Source organism: Homarus americanus, unplaced genomic scaffold (assembly GCF_018991925.1).
Source record: "Homarus americanus isolate GMGI-L3 unplaced genomic scaffold, GMGI_Hamer_2.0 scaffold30108, whole genome shotgun sequence".
In the NCBI taxonomy this organism is placed as follows: Eukaryota; Metazoa; Arthropoda; class Malacostraca; order Decapoda; family Nephropidae; genus Homarus; species Homarus americanus.
In genome coordinates this window covers 14,775,558-14,797,977 of record NW_024748109.1, presented here as the reverse complement: position 1 = coordinate 14,797,977, position 22,420 = coordinate 14,775,558, and the positions used below count along the sequence as shown (strand labels likewise).

Sequence of the window (22,420 nt, the reverse complement as noted above, 5' to 3'; positions counted from 1 at the left end):
GACTGCCTTAGTTTTTGAAAAGGGTCATTTTTGGTGTGATGATCTATACATATACTGTAATTATTTATATTCATGAAGTGATGTACAGTACAGTACAGTACAATACAATACATGGTAATGGGTACTGAATAGCCTTTTTATTTATTTTAGGTTGTAGATTGTGAGGCTCTTACTCTGATGCCTGGCATTGTTGATTCTCATGTCCATGTTAACGAACCTGGTCGTACAGCTTGGGAAGGCTATAACTCAGCCACTCAGGCAGCTGCAGCAGGAGGGATCACCACCATTGTTGATATGCCTTTGTAAGTTATCAGTTGTTTTTTAGAATTGGTAACTTTATGATAAATTGTTTCCTGGACAGATTTGATTTTTGTGGACAAATCATGGAAAAGTGGGTAAATGAAAGGCTCTGTAGTTCTTTTCCAAAAACGATTTTTTTCAGACTACTCTTTTCGAACTACCGTAAATCTACAATGCAACAAGAGAAATATGGAAACTGTTTAGGATATATATATATATATATATATATATATATATATATATATATATATATATATATATATATATATATATATATATATATATATATAATCGACACTCAGAAAATTCAGTATTTTTTACATGTTTCTTCTGTATTTCCGACCAGGAAAACGTAGTAATTTGAATTACTTTTTTTGTTCTGTAAAATATTTCAGACACTCTCTTTCTCTGTTTCAGTTTGTTTAATTATCAATATAAACTGACATTTTATCATACTATATACACTTCATGGTGCAAAGACATTTAAAATTCCATATTAATGCTGTTATTTCTATATGTAATTACTGAATATGCGGTTGGCGGTTGTTTGTGCTTCACGTTCGTCGTATGTCCGTGTTTGTTTACATTATTTCAAAGAGCGCCACATCACCACATATGGGGTGGGCGCTGGTGGAGTGGTACCGCTCTTGCCTCGCAAGCAAGATGTCACGGGTTCGATTCCCGGGCCGGCGGAAGTTGTTTGGACATTCTTCCTAGTCCCCTTGGTCCCTGTTCACCTAGTAGCAAAGTAGGTACCTGCTGTAAATCGAAAGTTGCGAATTCGTATCCAGGGACAAGTTGTTGGAGCTTCTAATAACTTCCAACAATCTGTTAATTCAACAGATATGTTATGTAAAAATATATACAGAATCTCTGTAAATTATACAGAAAATGTTTGGCAACAATATAACTCGTGAATTTTCTGTAAATCTTACAAGATTTTGTTAACAGTATAGCATAGAGTGAGAGATGATGTGAAGGTTGTAATATCTAGTGTTTGGCTGAGGCAGAAAGAAGATATAATCTGGGAAACTTATTTTAGTATTGGGTGTCTGTGTAACCAACTAATTTGACAGTACCTGTACAGGAAGTAACATAATTATTCAAATGAAGAGCAACTTACCTTATAATGTAAACATAACCACATTCACATGACCGGTTATTTTTTGTATTTGGAACCTTGAAAGATAGCTATACTATTAGACTTGAATCAGACAGAATTAAAAAATTGGTTTGGCCTCCCAGATGTTCCTGATAAATATTAATTAAATCATTTAAATGGTTACTTTAATGTTTCACCACGATGCACGTTTTCGGCCGGTTTCTCAAAAAGTGTTAAATTTAAGCCAAAGAAATGAAATTGGTGATTGGTTCTCTCACACTATACCTGAGCCTCGCTTATGCGAATTCGCAATAATGTGTGGGACCTACTTCTACCCACAATTCATTTAATGCAAAAAAATATTTATTATTATTATTATTATTATTATTATTATTATTATTATTATTATTATTATTATTATTATTATTATTATTATTATTATTATTATTATTATTATTATTATTATCATTATTATTATTATTATTATTATTATTATTATTATTATTATTATTTTTATTATTATTATTATTATTTTTGTATTATGACAGCATTATATTTGAATACAACATATGAGATATTTGAGGAGGGGTTTATTAGAGGGTTCCGTATAAAGCACCCCCACTCCCCCATTGAGTCCCGATGATCCGGTGAACCCCCCCACCCCCTTCCTTCCCTAGACGATGTTTCCCAAACTGGGTTGGTCACCAGAGAAGGTCCAGACAAAATGGCTCCTATCCTGCTGCGCGTTTTGAGAGCAGACTGGCAGCATCATTAATTTCACTTTTACAAATAATCCCAAATAATTCACAATTTTCTAATAAGCCCTTGCGGGTTGGGGACCACTATTCTAATCCTTCATTATTCTCTGTTGATGTTATGCGGGCTGGGCTGGCAGGACCATGTGGTTCCAGCCACATCGCTCCACAACAATAACAATGACTCACACGATACCAAGATATGTTTTCTTATTTTTAAATAATATTTTCCAAGATTCGTGTCGTTATTCGGACTTGTCGTTGTTCAGGTGTCCAGTATTCGGTGTGTTTACTGTGTTTTCACTATTTCTAAGCCATCAGACTTCAGGCAATCTTTCAGAGTTCTCAAAATATTATCCTGTAGTATGATGGTTATACTGTACTATATAGGCACCAATAGGGTAATGATAATTAGCATGTGCATACCATCTTCATCCCGAACCCAGAGATGAAATTAGGTTTCAGATTTTTTGCTTCATTCTTTTGATATGTCCATAAATTGTAGGACATACAGTATTTTGGTAAGGCATGTATACTTGTTTAAAGTTAAATACAATACAGTACTGTATAGTGTTTGTATCTGTATGCCAAAAAAATATGTGACAGTAGCCAATCACTTCCTTTCACATGAATAAAGATAACTACAAAGTAGTCATTGTCCATTTTTTTGAGAGTGATAAGATATACAGTCTGGAACAAAAGCTCTCTCCATTACTGGTCCCCCCAAGCTGAATCAGTATCAACCCCAAATATAAGATAAAACAACACACCCACACCAGGTGATAGTCGGAATCAGGGAAGTCAGTTTAGAAACTCATTCATATACTCAGTCTCACTACGGGGGGATACCTTTGTTCGCAACTGTACTATTGTAGATAGTGAATGAACTGTATTTAATTTTATTGACACAGAATATATGTATTGATTTCTTTACAACTCATTTAATTTCAGAAACTCCATTCCACCAACAACCACACTACAGGCATGGGAAACAAAGATGAGAGCAGCAAAGGGCCATTGCTGGGTTGATGTTGGATTTTGGGGTGGAGTTGTACCAGGTAAATAAATGGTGATGCTCAACAGTTTCCACTTTTGTAATGTTCTTATGAAAGAGATATATGTACTTAATATTAGGGTGGCTAAAAATTTTGAAATGAGTAATTTTGAAAATGCAATACGTACTGTATTTGCTTGTACAGGCACAACCTATTTTATAGAAGGTTCCATTCTTAAAAAAAAAAAGTAAATGGAATTATTGTACATTTTTCCAAATACTCCTATTATAAAAGCTGAGATATGTTCCCAGGAAAAAAAAAACCGCATAGTAAATTGACACTGAATGTGTTTTGTTTTTGCAATTTTTGGGGTAAACAACGACTCTAACATTTATTTACATGCAATAGTAAGCTTATATAATCCAAATTAAGTACTGTATACTTATGATGAATTGGTGTTATTGGTTACTGTTACTGGCTTATATAGGTATAACACTGGCACCACAAATCACTTGAAATACATATACATTTTGGATATGAAGGCACAATCAAATCCAAATAAAATTGGAAAAGAATGCTTGGCATCACCTTTCCAGATTCAAACAATATCAGATACTGACACTAATATAGTGTACACTTGAATCACACATCGTGAAGAACTATAAATACTGTACAGAAAAAGATTGACTCTTCCAAAACACCAAAAATATGGTTCAGACAAGAACTTAAGGAAATATCATTGGCAGAAGGGGAAACTCAGTTATTACCTTTATGGCACTGTAAATTACTGTATGGGAATAGGCCAAAAAATAATTAATTAAATAAATGAAAAATTAACATCAAGGTTTTTGCTCGTAAATCAAATTGTAAGACCAATTTTGGGGGGTAACTGCGAATTTTAATTAAACTAATCCTCGTAAATTGGGGTCTGCATGTACAGTACTGTAGTTATGGTACAAATGTCTTAAGGACAGTTCACAGCAAATTTGGTGAGAATCTAAATTTTATAAGGAATGGCTAAATCACGTCACTTATACAGTAGTACAGTACCTTGCTTTACCAGACTAATTATTGCATAAGCCAGTCAAAAACAGCAGAAATTCTGGTACTATGTAACTAAGTTTTAGCCATATCAGTACACTTCCTTCACCTCCTAGTCCAGTAAGTTACATAAAAAGACTTACTCCACTTGCAAAGATACTTCCATATATATATATATATATATATATATATATATATATATATATATATATATATATATATATATATATATATATATATATATATATATATATATATATATATATATATATATATATATGTATGTGTTAAATAACGAGTAATTTATCCACATTATTTTGGTAAATAAAAAAATGAAAAACAAGCACTTAGCCATATGCATATAGTTACACGGAAGAAGGGAAATAAGGATGAACTATGGTTTTGATGGAAACAATGTGCTCTGGGACGATGCTCACAATGACGAATGGGAGAAACCTCTTTATGAAACATCTTACCTACTAAGGATGAAGCATAATGTTACAGAACACACACACACACACACACAGTGCAACTTTGTGTGACGCGATGTCTGACTTGGGGTGGCTTTGAGCGAACACACACAGTGCAACTTTGTGTGACGCGTTGTCTGACTTGGGGTGGCTTTGAGCGAACCATACACTTGATATTACAATTTATGTATCCTTCCTGTCCATGATTTACAACAATAACTGTAGGTAAAAAGTTACAATATTATACTAATAACACTGTCATGTATTGATACTATGACTAGTTACCAAGATACAGAGCACGATGAACATAAGATGATAATAATAGTGAAGTCTGGAAGGGTTCATATCATAACTTGTGTGTTCGTGCGTATGTTGCCTCCATGTGCCCAGGTGGGATGGTCAAAGTATTACACTATAAGTGTGTCAAATGAGGAGTGACTGATCCACATGTAATTTAAGGTTTTTGAAATATGTAGTTAAATTAAACACGATTTTTCATATAGTTACGCGAATGATGGGAAATAAAAGATATAGATGGGGTGTGGTGGAATCATTGTGGTCTGGCCACAAGCGCTGTAAACGTTGTGTGGACTCACTGGGTGGTTTGGAAGTGTTTATTTCCATTCATACTTTCGTAACTACAACCTGTGGTAATTTTTTTTCGTGTTCATATATAATGAAGATAATGCAGTGTATAAAATGCCATATACAATATTTATTCATAATGTCATCTATACAGCTGTACTATGACTGTGTGTGTTCGTGCGTGTGTTGCCTCATGATAGTTAGAGTGGGCCCCCGTCCAGAAAGGACACTGTACTAACCTCCAGCACCGACCCAGGTGGGCTAGAGAATATGGTTTCCGAGTGTACATGTCGTGGGTATACGTCACCCGAGGATACGAGGTGTATTAAGTTCACACCGATGCTATGCATACAAGATATTTCCTTTCAAGTACCGTTTCTGGGTCACTTCCAACACCTCACATAGTTCTGATACATTTATCTTTTTTCCAGATCATTGTTCTCATGTATTTTCATATGATATCTGCGGAAGTTATGTTTGCTAAGCGTTAACAGACGTAAATACTGTAGTATGACCTTCAAACCACGATCTACACTTAGTCCTAAAGTACACTAGTTCGGATCAACTGGACTTTCCCAATCATCTTATAGATACCTTGAGTTCTCCTTAATTCTATAACTGTACCTGGGTACAATACAACACATGATCAGTAACATTAAGTAGGTGATTTATCCTTTATCAATGTTTTCCGTTTTCTAAGATTCTACAAGCGCGGTGGATTTGAATGTTATATAGCGTAATATGAATTAAAGGTTTTTTTTTAGGAATGAATATGACGTGTGCAGTGCACTGAAGTTCTCAGGCCATTGCGAGAAGAAGGTAAGTCAGGCAAATAAATTATTGGGTCTTATAAGAAGGCCATTCAGATATCAAGAGTGAAGTGCATCCCCATCTGGATATGCTAGAGACTGTCAGTTGGTTGAAAATGTTCAAAGGAGGGCCACCAGACTGGTACCTGCACTTCGGCACCTCATCTACCCTGAGAGATTGGAGCGCCTGAACTTGCCTAGCTTATACTACTAATGTATTGTACTGGAATAACATTGCTATAGGAGAAAATTACTTGTATTTTGCATCTATTTTTTTCTTCTCAAACTGAAGATAATATATTTTGTTACCTTTTACTTAATGTATTTTTATTTTTTTCCAGGAAACTCATCTGAACTCCGCAATATGGTTAAACGGGGAATATGTGGCTTCAAGTGTTTTCTCATACACAGCGGTGTAGATGAATTCCCTAGTGTCAATTCTGCACAAGTGGAAGAAGCTCTCTTGGAACTTAGTGGCACTCAGTCTGTTTTATTGGTTTGTATATACACTGTACAGTATCCTTGTAAAAGAATTATTTGGCTAGTTGCATCATCATCATCATCATCACATGGTCAATTTCCATGTTGTGTGGGTTAGCTGTGCTTATCTTTTGGCAGCTCTCCAAGCTGCAGGGTCTCTTACAGTCTCTCTCCTGGTTGCCATCAGGCAAATTTGAAGCAAGTTTTTGCAGCCGGATGTCCTTCCTATCACCAACCCCCTTATACTGAGTAGGAGCTGGGAATTACATATAGGTACCATGCTTTTTATTAGCACTTTTGTTTTATGTGCATTAATTTGGGACAATACTTTTATTTATGAAAGAAAATTCCCAATACAATAATGAAATTTATGAAAAGCCCATTTCTATCACAAGCTGCATGATTTGCTTGAGGCTGTTTCATGTTTATGCATGATAAGACATGAAGTAAGAGTGATACCTAAAATCTCAATGCTCTGTGATGCTTGGAGGATGATGATGTAAAAAATTATGTTGAACTGTAATATTGAATGAAACTGGGTTGGATGCTTCCCACTCAGCTGTAGAGATGAGGTTGTCTCTTGTCTAGTATTCAAAATTTCAGCTTGTGGGACTGGAGCAATCAAAGAGAACAATCTATAGAAAGTTGACTTCTGTTTAGAAGTTGATAGAACTGTTTATCATTGAAACCAGATTATTACTGCATAATAAAAAAAAAGTTGATGCTAATATGGAGCCCTGAGGAACTTCAACATTAATTGAATGATAGAGTAAAGACCGTACATGACTTTACACACAATATGACCAGATGGAAAAGAAGAAACTACTGGGACTAAATAGGAAAGGCCATGAGAGGGCAATTTTTCAAGTGAAGATCAGTCCCAAACTTGGTCAAATACTTTGGATATGTTTCGGTTTACTGCAGTCTGTTAATTGGTCAATTAAATGTGTGAGGAATGATAGATGGTCAGCAGTGAAGGATCTGATGTAGAAGCCACAGTGTTGATCATTTAATAAAGTGGTATTTTCAAGGTATTTGAAAACTTGATTATTGATTGCTGTCTAAAATATCTTAGCGTCACTAAGATAGCACTTATACTTATTCATTCATTCATTACAGGAACAGTACTGGAACAATTGAACCATTTGGAGAAATTGAGACATAATTGGAATATGTTATTGGATATTAATTCCCCTCATCAGGACCATGATGATATGGATATGATAGAATATGGATAATAAAAAAAGAAAACCAAGAAAATAAACAAATAAATTCCAAAGTTTCCCTCAGTCAGTACAATTGTAAATGACAGTTGCACATGCACAGATATTTTTGGGGTTGGCTTTGAGAAGAGAGAGTTGGTTGTCAGTGGTTAGAAGAGCCAAGAGGAGATGAAACTTTGAGAGAGTAATAGTGGCTGTGTTGAACCGATGTTTAAGAGTACTTGTATATGAGAAGTCAAAGAGCTCCTCCTTCACAGTATCTGGGTTAGAGTGAACAGAGTATGTCAACTGTTATGTGTTGTGGTGGTTGAAATGACCCAGCAGTATGAATTTGGCTGTGGGGTGGTGTTGAATGTTAAATATATTGTCAGTGAGTGTCAGTTAGACTGGGCACTACGAGAAATATTATAGAGCGATAGACACAGCATAAGTATTTGACAGCATTAGGAGAGTTTTTAAAAGGAGAAATCAATTTGGGGAAATGCGAAGTTAAATCTTATGTTGACAGCAATGTCTGAATTTGAATAGCAGCAGAAATTATCACCATCTCTCAAATTTGATAAGCATTTATAACCAGGAAAATTCACGTGAGAAGATGGGGAAAAGGAAGAAAATTTAGTTTCTGTAAGGAAAAGTAGATCAGGTTTATCTGATTGCAAGTGGTGGTGAATGGGGTCATGATTGGTGTTCCAGTGACAAACATTGTAATAACTTATTTTGATACATTTGTTTAGGCATTTGTGTTGGTCGCTGTTTGTTTGATAGGAGCATGTCTAGTGTGTTGAGGGTGGTGTGTTGTGTCGCCTGTTGATGATCAGGGAGGACCTATGAAGAAAGTCCTAGCTGATTGGTATTTGACTTTATCATATTTAGGGTTTTGTTGATGTAAGCAACAATTGGAGACATGTGTGCATATACAGTACATGGTGATTGAAAGGAGGAGGAAGGCTAACCTGGTGACCAAGTGTAATTGAGAAACCAAAAGCCGACAATGTTCATATGGAGGAAAAGGGAGGGATCTTGGCATCCCATAAACCCTCCTAAGTCACGACAGTAGTCATTTCTGGATAGTTTTGGCCATAGCCTTCGATCTATAAGATAAATTAAGGTTTGAGTTTTTATAATCATTGAATTCCATCTTTACCTCAAGGAAAAATGATTTCCTTGATATTAGTTACCAGCTGACCAGTTACCCTCCTCCATGTATTCCTCTCTCCCTTATTATACTTTCAATTACTGTATATTGTAACAATCTCATTCTTCTCATAATTTTGAAATTGAATTTGCTAGATTCTTCTGTACTGTCTAATCTTCCATAATGTACACCCACTAAAAAAATATTCGCCACCCTTACGGCGTGATACAATATGACACGGGTGCCGAATAATTTTTTAGTGGGTGTACTGTCAAGGTTCATTCCTCTCCAAGACCTTGCTCCTTCTAACATTCACCTTCAATTTTCTTCTACCAAACACCATCAGAGTCATTCACCACATGCATTTCCTGATCATCCTCTGCAAAAATCATTGCATCGTCTGAGAAGATACCATATTACCAATTGTTCTGTTATGCTATAACTTGTTAACACCCAATTTTCATTATATAGTTATGAAAATTTTTACAGATGGATAAACACTTGATCAAAAGTTCAGAATTTTTATTTAAATGAATAAGGATCGGCTTACAATAGTAACATTGTCCACATGGATAATGTATTTTGGTGTTAAGCAGTACGAGAGCCTTGGCAGTGACAGGCTATGCCAATGGAAGTATATTATGGTAGTTCTCATAGGTCATAAATCTTGTCCTTTGGAAAAAAAAAAGGAATTTCATCCATTAATCCTTCATTTTGTTAATCTTGAACTTCTTTCCAATTTTCAACAGTTCCATGCTGAGTGTGACATAGGAGACACTATCACTGATGCAGGTAAATGAAATGCACATTTCTAGTGGCACATAAAGAATTCTCAATCGTTTTCTAATACAAATTGGTCTCTTTTTTCCCTATATGATTAAGTCATTGTCTGTTATAATTTTAAGATTTTATGTATAAAGTGTATAAGCAGCAAGCCTAATAGGCTTAATACAGTTCTCACGGTGGCTTATAAAACTGAATTTGATTTTACTGAATTTCATATTCATACCAGATTCCAAAAGAAGCGGTAGGTATGAAGGTATCCAAAGAAGGAAGAAGCATGAGGAGTTTTTGTTGCTGATTATAAACATGTACACTCGCTCCAAATAATGTCTTTATGATTTTGTGTGAGACAATATGACATAACGAATGAAGGATTTTGACAACCTTCCACAAAGACACCTTTAGGAGCAAGCGTACACTCTGATCCATTCATTTGTTTGGCATCAACTACAAGATAATGTTATCAGAACTAGTCTATTAGACTCAATCATACTATCACACTGAGTGATTCTGCTCAACGTATACTTTGACATTACTGTGCACGCATTATCCTTTTGTTTGTTGTCTGAAATGATCTTTAGGTGTCTAATCCTAAAATACCAATAAATTTTCAAATTAACCATGAAAGAAAAGAAGCAATGAATTGTAAAATATGAAGAATGGACGGTAGTGACGGCAAAATATGTGGCAACGTCACGACACACACACACTACTACTACTACCACTTTGCTGTCACTCGGAATCGAGTATGACGATCATCCAGCTTTGATACAATGATATGAGTTATTAAGTTTGTCACCTAGGTTGGTGAGTTTTGAGGTGACTAAAGAGTCCGATACGGGACCCGCAGGGTCGTCCACATTCGTTGCACATGTGGAGGGCTGCATCTAGTGCGTTGGCGCTTGTCTGCCTCGGTTTGCAGTCGGGCTAACTCGAAAGTGTTGACACCTCGTGTGGTGTTCCTCCAAGCGTTACGATGTGGAGTAATCGACTCCCAGGAGAGGGGGTCGATTTGGCACATTTTCAATTGCCCGCCAGCGTTGCGATTGCTATTCGTTAGGTGACTGTAAAGTAGCTGCTTTGGCAGTCTACTGTCGTCCATGCGGGTGACATGGCCAGTCCAGCGTAGTTGTTCATGGATAATGGTAACCTCGATGCTCCTACAGTTGGTGTCAGCAAGAAAACTAGCATTTGTAAGAAAACTGGCATTTGTTCTCTTGTCTTCCCAGCAAACTCGGAGGATGATAAGTAGACTACGTTGGTGAAAGTTTTCAAGTGCCTTGAGGTGCCTCCTGCATGTGACCCATGTCTCACTGCCCTATAACAGGGTGGGAAGGACCACAGCTCGAAATAAGTGCAGCTTTGCAGATAATTTCAGCTCCCTATAGCTGAAAACACGGTTTCGGAGTCTGCCAAAGGCTTGAGATGCACATCTGATCTGATAATGAACCTCTTCATCGATATCCGCAGTGGTGGACAGGTGGGATCCGAGATACCAAAAGTAGGTAACATTAGAGAGGGTAGTACCATTAAGCTGGATGGATGGTGGAGGTGTGTTTGAACCAGGGGCAGGTTGAAAGAGAATCTGAGTCTTAGGTACATTCACCTCAAGCCGAAGTGTGCATAGGCATCTGCGTAGGTGTTCAGGATCTCCAGTAGGTCGTGTCAGTGTGAGCAACCAGGGTGAGGTCATCTGCATACTGAAGTTCAGTAATGGGAGCTGCCGACAGCTTTGTTTTTGCGTGGAGTCGTCTTGTGTTGAAAAGACCCACCTTAACCCGGTACTCGATGTCCTCCCCGCCGGCTAAATTGGCACTGGCATTAGTAAGGAAGGCAGCCAAGAAAATGGAAAAGAGAGTTGGTGCCGGTACACACCCTTATTTAACCCTGTTTGGATGGGGAAGAACTCAGACTGGGTGCCGTTCTGCAGGACACTGCCGTTCATACCATCGTGGAGTTGCCTCACAATGGCGATGAATTTTGGTGGGCAGCCAAAACGGCTGAGGGTCCACCAGAGGGCTTCCCTGTTGACCGAGTCGAAGGCCTTGGCTCTACCATGTTAATATTATGATTTTTAATTTAATCTGTGTTCTGGCTAAATAAACTGTTTCAATATCAATATCAATATCGTTGGAGGAGGGCTGACTGTACAAAATTTTTATTCTTTTTATATGGTACTATCGTGCACAAAAGTCGTGTCCACTACCCAGCCAGTGAGGTTTCGAATAGCCTTAAGTCTGAAGTTTCGAAACAGCTGGGGGAAATGCTATGGTCGGCCAACAGATGTCGCCCACTGTAGTGTGTGTGTGGGGGGGGGGGAAGAGGAGGTGGGGTTAGTCTAGTAACAGGCTGTGTGTAGGTGGAGCATAACATCGTGAATTCCGCAATCACTGATAACAATAAGAATGTCATGAAGATAGTTAATATTATTAAGCATGGTGAGACATGTGTAACGGGTAAATAAAAGCACTACAACGACCATATCTCTGCCGTTCATGGCTACGACGGTGAGACTGATGGGGTAATTAATTCTCCGTGACTACCATGGTAGTCACGGAGAATACACAAGTTGTTACCAAGGTTGGCGCCACCCACACCAGGGGAAGGTGATATCGAACACTGAAACATGCCGAGGTCTCATTCCTACCATCGTCGTCACCAACAGGTAAGTCACATTAATTTGTCAGCATAGCCCATGTCGTCCTTATACTATTGCAGGGTGTCCCATGAGTGACAGCAGATATTTGTAGAGGTGAAAGAATATGTGATATTGAGTTGAAAATCTTCTATTCACATAAGCATTTTTCGGTTTACTTTAGGCGTGAGGTGGGTTGTAAAAATTACGCAGGGCAAAATTTTTCCGTTATATTTTATTTTTCTTACCAATTGCAGCCATACTGTGTGCTGTTGTAATCCTTATTGGTGGATTACAGAAGGCCTATTAATAGCGTGAAAATCCGTCTGAAGATACTGTAATGTTCCATAACTTGCATTAAACAACATCATACGTTCATGAGTTCCAACTCCGCGCCTAGCCTCCCCACCCCGCCTCTACCCACCCAACTATTAAACCTCATAATTTGAGCATCGTGGTTACCACACCTAAACACATTCCCCCTCCACCATCCCCCCACTCCACTCCTCCCTCCCCCACCTCTTCCCTTCATCCCTCCCCCAAGACTAACGTCAATCGAACATTCCATTTCATCACATTACCTTCCCCTGCATTCCCCAATCCCCCTCCCCCTATTCTACCCATGGTGACGAATTGGACTACTGTAATGAACACTCACAGAACCGACGACATGGCTCCTCCCCCTTGTATTTAGAGTTACCGGTAGTGTTGTAATAGCACGAGTATGAACTTATTTAAGACCAGACTTGACCATCACTGGCGTAAGTTTAGATACATTCTGGAACCAGTGAATATTCTTTGTAAAAAAATTAATTTTAAATGAATTATTTATAGGAGATAAGTATGTCATAGCTGAAAATTGTCAAAGAAATACGTAAAGCAGTGGAAAACCATATATTTTGATTATCGGCGAGGCTAACTACCTATAAACAATTAATATTTGACGATTGGCAAAAGTCCTGGGAAAATGAACCAACAAGTCATAAGCTAAAAATGATCAAATCATCAGTTTATCCTTAGTCATCATCAAAACAATCCTCTCGACATCACGAAACTATTCTGAATCGTCTAAGAATTGGGCATACGCGATTGAAGCATGGGCAACTCATGTCTTCCCCTAATGGAGCCCCACCTAGTATATGCTCCAACTGCCGAACACAAATAACAGTCCAACATATTCTCATTGAATGCCCTATTTATAATCAGTATCGAACAATGTGCTTCACTACCCCTACAATGTAAGATATTTTAGCAGAGACCCCAAAATTTTCGCTAAGTTCAGTTTTGACCTTTTTGAAATACTATAATCTCCTCCAAACAATATAACACTAAATTATAGAAACACAAATATATGTTAACTAATCCCTCTGGCCAGCCCTAGGAGAGACTCAAATGGGTGTCAGTGGTCTGGTTAAACTAAATCTTGATGATGATGATGATTATCGGCGAATGTTCACTCTACAGTCGCAGGGGTGGTGGTGGAGGTTTGGGGGTGGGGGTGGGGAGGATCCACTTGCAGTTCACTATGAATACATGAAATAGGAAGGGTTTCTTGGGCAGTAGATCCAAAAAGATTTACCAAAACGTTATGTCAGAGTAATAATACTTAACCTAGGTGTTACTAATACCATTAATTTACTCTAGTATATAAAAGCCTGCATCAGTTACCACAACATAATATTACTCTGCCATTTCAGATGTGCCTGCAGGACGAGCAAATTCGTCGGCAGTGATTGCTGAGCGAGGTCAAATCATCGGGATGTGGAGAGCCGGGGCAACTGTGCCGAACATTGCTCTCGAAGTGGGGAGGAGCACCAAGACTATTAGGAGGTGCATCCGCCGGTGGGAGGAAGAGGGCTCAATGGAGACGAAACCTCGAAGCGGGAGGCCACGAGTAACGTTGGCAAGGATGGACGCCATGATCGTGGCAGCTGCAACGGCATATCCAATGCAAACACCAGTGAAGCATACAAGAAATCTGGGCCTCAACTGCCATCACATGATGACGAGACGCGAAGCCGGGATCGACTGCCATATTCCAGCTCACAAAGGGTGGCTAACACCTACTCACAAGAAGTGTCGACTCGGCTTTGCATTGGAACACCTTCCACATAGAGAAGAATACTGGAGAACCATTATATTTACCGATGAAACGGTGTTCAGGTCAGTGGCAGCCGAAGCAAGGCAGTGCTGGCAGCCCCCCTGAGAAACACATTCAACATCGCACAGTGAGTGGTAGGGTGTCAGTGTCATTCTGGGGGTGGATGTGGGCACATGGGCCAGGTGAACTGGTCAAGATCAATGGCCTTTTCACTGGTGAGCAGTATGTAGACATCCTGGAGCAAGTGCTAATTCCTACAGTCCGGGCTATGGCAGTTCCAGCCCCCCACACTATCAGGCTGGTTCATGACAACAGTCCCATTCATACCAGCAACATAGTGAAGGACTACCTCCAGGATCACCCTGAAATTGAGGTCATCGACTGGCCAACACTAGGATGTGATATTAATCCGATTGAACATATTTGGGCCATGATGAAACGTGATTGGGATATTGGGGAGCAGCGAACCTGTGCAGCAATAGAGGCCAAAGCTTACGACGTGTGGGAGAGTATACGTCGACGACCAGGGGTGTGCCTGAAGCTGGTCGACTCCATCCCTAATCGCCTTGATGAAGTCCTGAATGCAATGGGTGGCTGGACCAAATACTAAGATGTGTGTATTGGTGTATTGTTTGGATTTTAGTATTGTTTGTAAATACAATTAATATATATTAACTCACCTACAGTGTTATCTTAAATCCATGTCCTTAATGATGTCTTAAACTATATCGCATGAAAATTCATAACAAAGTAACTTAACAGCCACAAATTATGTATTGTGTGGTATACAATGATCTGTATGACACGTCGTGGAATGTGTTGTCTTATAACACAATATAATTATATAGTTACAATTGCTACCATCATTGAAATGCTCATGATGTTCAGCACACAATATTAACGGTAACTGAGCACACTCCAAAATATATGAAGCTTGCATATTGTGGTGGGGTGTTTAAACACTGGAACTTGGAAGAATTGGGACAGTCACCTAGATTAAGTCTGAATACTATTTTACAATACTGATAACTTTTTCACTCCACTCTTTTTAACATAAGTATATAATTATATAATATTGCATATTATCACAAATATTTATTAAGCAAAGGATGGGTGGAATATAAATAAATATTACCATATTCTCTTTGTCGGAATAACAACAAAATTGTGACGTGTCGCTGAGTAAAACTAGCTGACCGAGGCCCTTCATCCTGATCCTTGCATATTTCACCTTTATCCTTAATATATTCCATTCTTTAAAGTATCATTGTGACCTGAGCGGCAATAAGCACCCAGGTCACTGCACCTGTTCCATGAATTCATAACCATGAAGAAACAGCTGTAAGACAAAACGTAGTTAAAAAGGCAGCTTGAAATTATGGTGGTATAAATAATAAATAAACCTGCCTCTCATCCAGCCCCCACCTCCTCTATCCCCCCCCCCCACACACACACACTACAGTGGGCGACATCTGTTGGCCGACCATAGCATTTCTCCCAGCTGTTTCGAAGCTTCAGACTCAAGGCTATTCGAAACCTCACTGGCTGGGTAGTGGACACGACTTTTGTGCACGATAGTACATATCTCAGCTTTTACTATATGAGTCTCGGTAAAAATGTGATTCGATTTACAAAAAAAAAAAATATGAAAGGTGTTTAAAGAACAGAACCCTTTCATAAATATGGGAATTTCTAAGTTATATTTAGCTATATGTAAATATTATTATTTTTTAAATATGAAACACATTCTTTCGAGAGAATAACATAAAACTGTTTGACAACTTTCCATATCAATAAAAAATATCATATTAGCTCAGAATATTAAACTGAGATTATTGAATTGCTTATGGTTCAATGCTATTTTAAACATTGAGTTTAATTTCAGACCCATCAGAGAAGTACTGTACATTCCTCAAGTCTCGACCACAAAAAATGGAAGAGTTAGCAATAGAAAAAGTCATCAGTCTGTGTGAGAAGACAAAGGTATGTATATTTTCATTAAAAAAAATGCTCTGTATTTCATACCATATAAGATGCACTTCTTTCCCTGAAAATTTCTCAAAATTACTAGAATCTTTTATACTAATGGTTTGCCCTAGGGTGATGTGGTTGCCACTCGATAATACTAGACTAAAACCCAGCTTCCCCATTTACTGATTACTAGACAACTCAAGAGTGAAATATATGAGTTATAAAAATTATTAAATAAAGAAAACAAGTAAAATAGAATAATCTCTCCGTTAGTCGGAATCTTCGATCCACTGAACTGTCCAATAGCCAGAATTTTTTTGAGCATTCTGAGAAATTCTGGGAAAAATTTCTCCATTGTCTGCTGCCATTGTACAAGCTTGTTTGCTCACTCACTTCTGTTTTTGCATACAATCTGTGTTGTACAATACCGTACATTACTATACCAGCATATAATAAGCCAAGAATACAATTAAAACAGTGTTATGACATAAAAAGTGATTACAGATGTGTATACTCTACACTACAGGAACACCCAGGTTATCACAAGGGATGCATTCCTAAAAGTCATTGTGATTAATGAAACTGCAAATATCAGGGCAATTTTTCCCCATAAGAATTAATATAAATAGGGTTTGATGCGTTCCCAGCCGGCAACTTTCACAACATATTTTTCGATATATACACCTTATCATCCCAGGCTATTAGCAACCACTATAATACCAGTAAATGTGAGAAATAAATAAAAATTATACTAATAAATAAGATAAATGACAAAATACTGCATTGAGCGATCACACGAGTAGATGCGCTATCTTGGTGTAGCGGACAAACGTATGTGTTTTCTTTGATATGTCCCATGTAGATGTGTGAAGTGTTCTCGAACGACCAGGAAGCGGGAACTAGACGCGCGACCTGGAAGCAGCACTAAAATATTTTGATCATCTCTTCCTCAGTCGTGTGAGTCCTCGTATTCTACACCAAACTAAAGAAGGCTATACTTTCATTTACCACCGCTAACAGCTTCTTCTTTCCAAGAAATAGTTCCTTGTAGACTAATAAAGTAGCTGCAAAATGTTTCTCTTGCATTCTTTGCAAAAGAATGTGAAGCATTGTTTATTCTAGAGGGTGCTGTGTTATTCTTGAATTGCATATGACTGCGTCTGTGTCAATGATAATATTATGGAAAAGTGTAGCACACTTTACAATGTCAATAGCAGTATCTACCTTTGTTTCAATAGCTTTATTTAAAAATTTTCATTTTTCAAATTCCAAATGGACACTCTACGACACTCCTGGCATGTGACAATCTGTAATTAATTTTTTCTTTGCTCAGAGTATTCCTAAGATAGGGTTTCAACAAATATACATAGTGGGTAGGCCTCGTCCCCAATTGGAATACATTTTGGTGTACTCGTGAAACTTCTTTGGATCTTGGCGAAGTTCCTTGTAGAGATGGTGAATTTCTCCTACTTCCATCTTTCTCTGATATATGGAATGTTTTTTCCTGGGTACCTCTGCAGGTAACACACATTGAAATTCTTTATTTTCTAAAAGTGCCAGCAAACGCCTGTGATGCATAGAAGACATGTTTACGCTGGCACGATTCTGGTAGGTTGAACACAGGTCGCTTTGGAAAGTACTGTAGGTCGTGTGTCTATGTCCTGGCTGCTTAATGCTGCAGGATGCTCTCACAGCAAGTCACATGGGACATAGCCCACCACTGCCCCTTCCTCATACAGTTTGGGCGACTCCAGCCAGAGGTCGTAAAAAGTGTTCATATCTTGATTTTTTTATCTTCTGAAATTTTTGTTTCCACATTCGACAGGAAGAGTGTGTGTGTGCATGTAACAAGAGTAAAAACAAAACAAAAACATAAATCTACCCCAAAAATACGAGTTGAAAAATAACAATAGCCAGCTTCCATCACCCACACATCCCAACATCACACACACACACACACACACACACACACACACACTACATCCTTGACCACCGTCGGGCCAAGACCTATTCAGGCGCTGCTCCAACTGAGCAACGGCCCCCCTTGGCCATGTCGGCCCATTCCTGAAGTCCCTCTCCCCGACCCATCCTCACCACTGGGATATCAACATAATTAAAAGTGACAATTTCGTTTCGGAAAGAAGTGGGATCAGTGTTGAACAGTGATGAACAATGTTTAAAATGGTGAATTCAGCACTAGACAGTACCAGTGAGAGCTGTGACCCACCACTGTGATAAGCACCCCTGGGAACCATCCTCTGACCAGATGGTTTTAATCCATCCACCCTGGGAACAACAGCGGGCCGGCTTTACACCTGACTACGAGATAACACAACACCACCCAGCAGAGTGAGGTACTGTGACACCACCCCACACCACACGGTGTCTCTATGACCACGTAAGGTCCTTCATATTAACACGAGGACGAGTTACGACACCACGTGAACACCACACCACCTGGTGTCTCTATGACCACATAAGGTCCTTCATATCAACACCCAAGGACGAGTTACTGTACCACGTGAACACCACACCACCGGGGGTCTCATCGACCAGCCCAGGCCCGAGCCATCAACTGTAAACTACAATAATTTCTTAGTTCAATCATTGTTCCTTCTCCTTTCAGTAATGGAAACGTATTAAACGACCCACCTACCCCATGTCTTTGTATGTGATAAGTCATTTTTGACCAATGTATATTTTCAGCCTTCGGGCTGCAGAACTTTTTCAATAAACCATTAATTATTATATAATTATTATTATTATTGCACTCATCAACATCAAAAGTACACACCCTCCAACAACACCCACACAGCGTGTGGGCCACACACCCCAACAAAGGAATTAACAGAGAAATGCGTCTAAAATCAGGGTGATGACTGCTGTTGTGATGTGTTCCTGGTTTAGTGCTTTGTTTTATAATATAATATTAAGTGTAGGTCCAATTGTATGACAAATTTGTGTATGCTTAACTGATGTACAAGTGTGTGACTGCATGGTGACGTGTTAAATATGAGCTGTTGAGGAGCACTTGGCAACACTCCTTCCACTCCATCTCTCTAATCACCCACACCTTTCTGCTTTCTCATGCCATATTTTGAAATACAGAGGGATCTATAAATACGAGCATTCGTTATACGAGAATTCAATGATGTGAGATTAAGGAATTTGTACCTTATATTCGCTATACAAGCAATATTGTTCGATGATGCGAGAAACGAGTACAGTGAGTACTAGGGTTAATTATACTACAGACTTTTTCCTGTGAAAAAGCCATAATTTTGAGCAACTTATTAATGTACACACTTTGTACTCAAATGAACTATACTAAAGGACTAAATTTTTTATCTCTTGTGTAAACTATGTGATATTTGTACTAAACTTAATCACTATCTTACAAGCATTCCAGCAATGCAAGTTATATTTTTTAAGTTTAGTCTGTGACATTTTATGAGATTAAAACCACCTTTACCCTGGCTGGGATGATGGGAGAGGGAGAGGTGGGGTTTTGATAGCTGGCGGCGAAGGTTACCTAGTGCGTATTTAAATAGTCATATAAAGGGAGTTAAAATTTTCACTAAGAAAATGTCACTGAATTTACTTGGCAGAATATAACTTACATTGCTGGAATTCTTGTAAGATAGTGATTAATTTAAGTAAAAACATCCCATAGTTTGCACTAGACATATATATTTTTTTAATTAACTTAGTACATTTGAGTACAGGTTTGCCCTTAAGGCAATTATTTCTTTTACTTTCTTCACAATATGCATTTAGGATGGTGTGTGCATGTAAATGAGTAAAAATAAATTAAGACAGTTACGTAAATCTGTAGGTTATGTATCTAAGCTACTGTGCCGAGTAGCAACCTTGTCTATAAGCTACTGTGCCGAGTAGCAACCTTGTCTATAAGCTACTGTGCCGAGTAGCATTTATATATGTAATTACGTGGCAACACTGCACTTGTTATGTGGCAACATTGCCCCAAGGCTGCCATATGGCAATGCAGCCTCAGTCTGACTCCGTGGGTCGTGCATGTCACTTCATTTGCACGCGGCTCACTACTTGTATCTCTCCCTATCCGTTAATAAATGGACTTCAGTGTTACCCGGTGTTTCCCTACCCATCACTGCCTTCTTCAGGGAACACTTGGAACCTTCATGGCGCAGTGAGTAGGATCTGTGGACTTACAAGTGTTGTAAAAAATGCCGACAGTTAGCCGGCGATGTGCTTGTCGACTTTAGTGTGTTGTGTTGTGTTGCGTTGTGTTTCGCCGCGACGTGCAGTGTTGCGCTGTCACAGTGCGTTTCAGTGACGGTGGCAGTGTTAGTGTCAGTGTATTAGTGAGTCTAGAGCTGAGAGTTGAGCATTGGCCTGTTTTTTGTGGTATCCACGGAGCGCGCAGGCGTACACCCTTCTCGTGTGACATCCGGGGAGACACTAACGTCTTACCTCCGCTGTGGCTCTAGCCACCCGCATTAAGGCCACCACGATCTGCTCTCTCAGACACACACACACACACACGCATGCATGCACGCACTCACGGACAGAACAGTGGACTCTATGCGTTATTTTTGCGCTGTTTATGTCATATATATGTGGTTCGAGCTGATGAGGCGCCACTTTATATACTAAACAGCGCAGTTCAAGCATACTAAGATGGGCAGTAAGAAGGGACAACGTCAAGATGGAAGTCACGACTCCCCACCTCCCCCTCTACCGGGCACAGATGGAGCTTCTGCGCCCACCGCACCTCATCCTTCACCTACAGCGACGGACATTGCCACAATTCTGAGGTGGATGGACGACAGGGACGAGAGACGCAGAGAGATGGAACTTCAGAGGGAGGAGATACAAAGAGAGGAGGAAAAGGCGCGCTTTGATGCGATATTGAGGACCCTGGCGCTAACCCACCCTCCCTCACTCGCAGGTAGCGCGCATCAAGGCGCCAATACCCTCCCTCCTCCACCACACCAGCGTCCTCCAGGCACTCTTGCTACTCCAACAGCTCCCAAGGCATCTGTTCAACTCCCACCCGCCCTCTCACCAGACTTCACATTTCAGCTTTTTCGTGAGTGGAGGCGGTGGTGGACAGATTACTCCACGATGGTGGACCTTGATAGCATGCCTCCAAACAAACAGCTCATCCAACTGCAGATGTGTTTGTCGCTGGAGACCCAGAGAGTTTTGGAGCACACGTTGCAAGTGCCTCCCGATTCTACGTCTTCAGTGACGGATGTGCTCGACCTTTTACAGGAGCATGTTAAAGGTCGGAATAATGAGGCTTCGCATCGCCGCACCTTCACCAGCTGCAAGCAGGCGGAGAATGAATCCTTTGACGACTTTTTTGTACGTTTGAAGAGTTTGTCGTAGGAGATCGACGTCTGCAAGGCGCACAGCCGGGAATGTGAGGAAGCATGGATCAAGCACGGGATCTTGGCAGGTGTCAGGCAAGAAGAGTTGGTGCAGCGACTCATCCCCCTGGACGCTTCCTCCACACTCCAGGTGGTAGTGACTGAATGTCCGTCATACGAGGCCACCAAGTCCGCCACCTCTGCCTTACGGGCCCCACCTGCTGTGAGAGCTATCTCACAGTACAAGAAGGGTAAGAAGGCGGCCAACAACGTGAAGGCTGCCGGACGTTCTTCCACGCCTCCGCCTAGTGCTTCCTGTGGCAGCTGTGGAAAGCAGTATGGCCCCAAGACATGCCCGGCCGCCGACGCACTGTGTCGTGGATGTGACCGTAAGGGCCACTGGTCTAACACAGACAGGTGCCCTGCACGAGGCCACAAGTTTCAGGCCTGCGGTCGCTATGGACACTACGACAAGTGCTGCCGCCAACCCAAGCCCAAAAGCCCGAGACGAGGAGGAAAGCAGCATACTTCCCTCGGTGTGGTTCGCACGCAGCCCCCTTCAGATGGCCCACGCATCCCCAAGCAGCAGCTGAGTCTCATCAGGAGGGTGGAATCGACCACACGCCCCAGGGCTACCCCTTCCCCTACCATCCGCGTCGCCGTCACACACGGTGATGTGTC

General features: G+C 39.8%; 1 protein-coding gene across 1 annotated transcript in view; it reads left to right on the top strand.

Annotated features, from left to right (window-relative positions):
* LOC121880067 (allantoinase-like) overlaps positions 1-22,420 on the top strand; it is a gene marked incomplete in the record, with an annotated part of 111,930 nt that overhangs the window by 24,302 nt on the left and 65,208 nt on the right. The window contains 5 exon segments of the mRNA XM_042387073.1: positions 151-302; positions 3,109-3,215; positions 6,399-6,553; positions 9,645-9,687; positions 16,300-16,397. Coding sequence (XP_042243007.1) covers positions 151-302; positions 3,109-3,215; positions 6,399-6,553; positions 9,645-9,687; positions 16,300-16,397 — 555 coding nt within the window.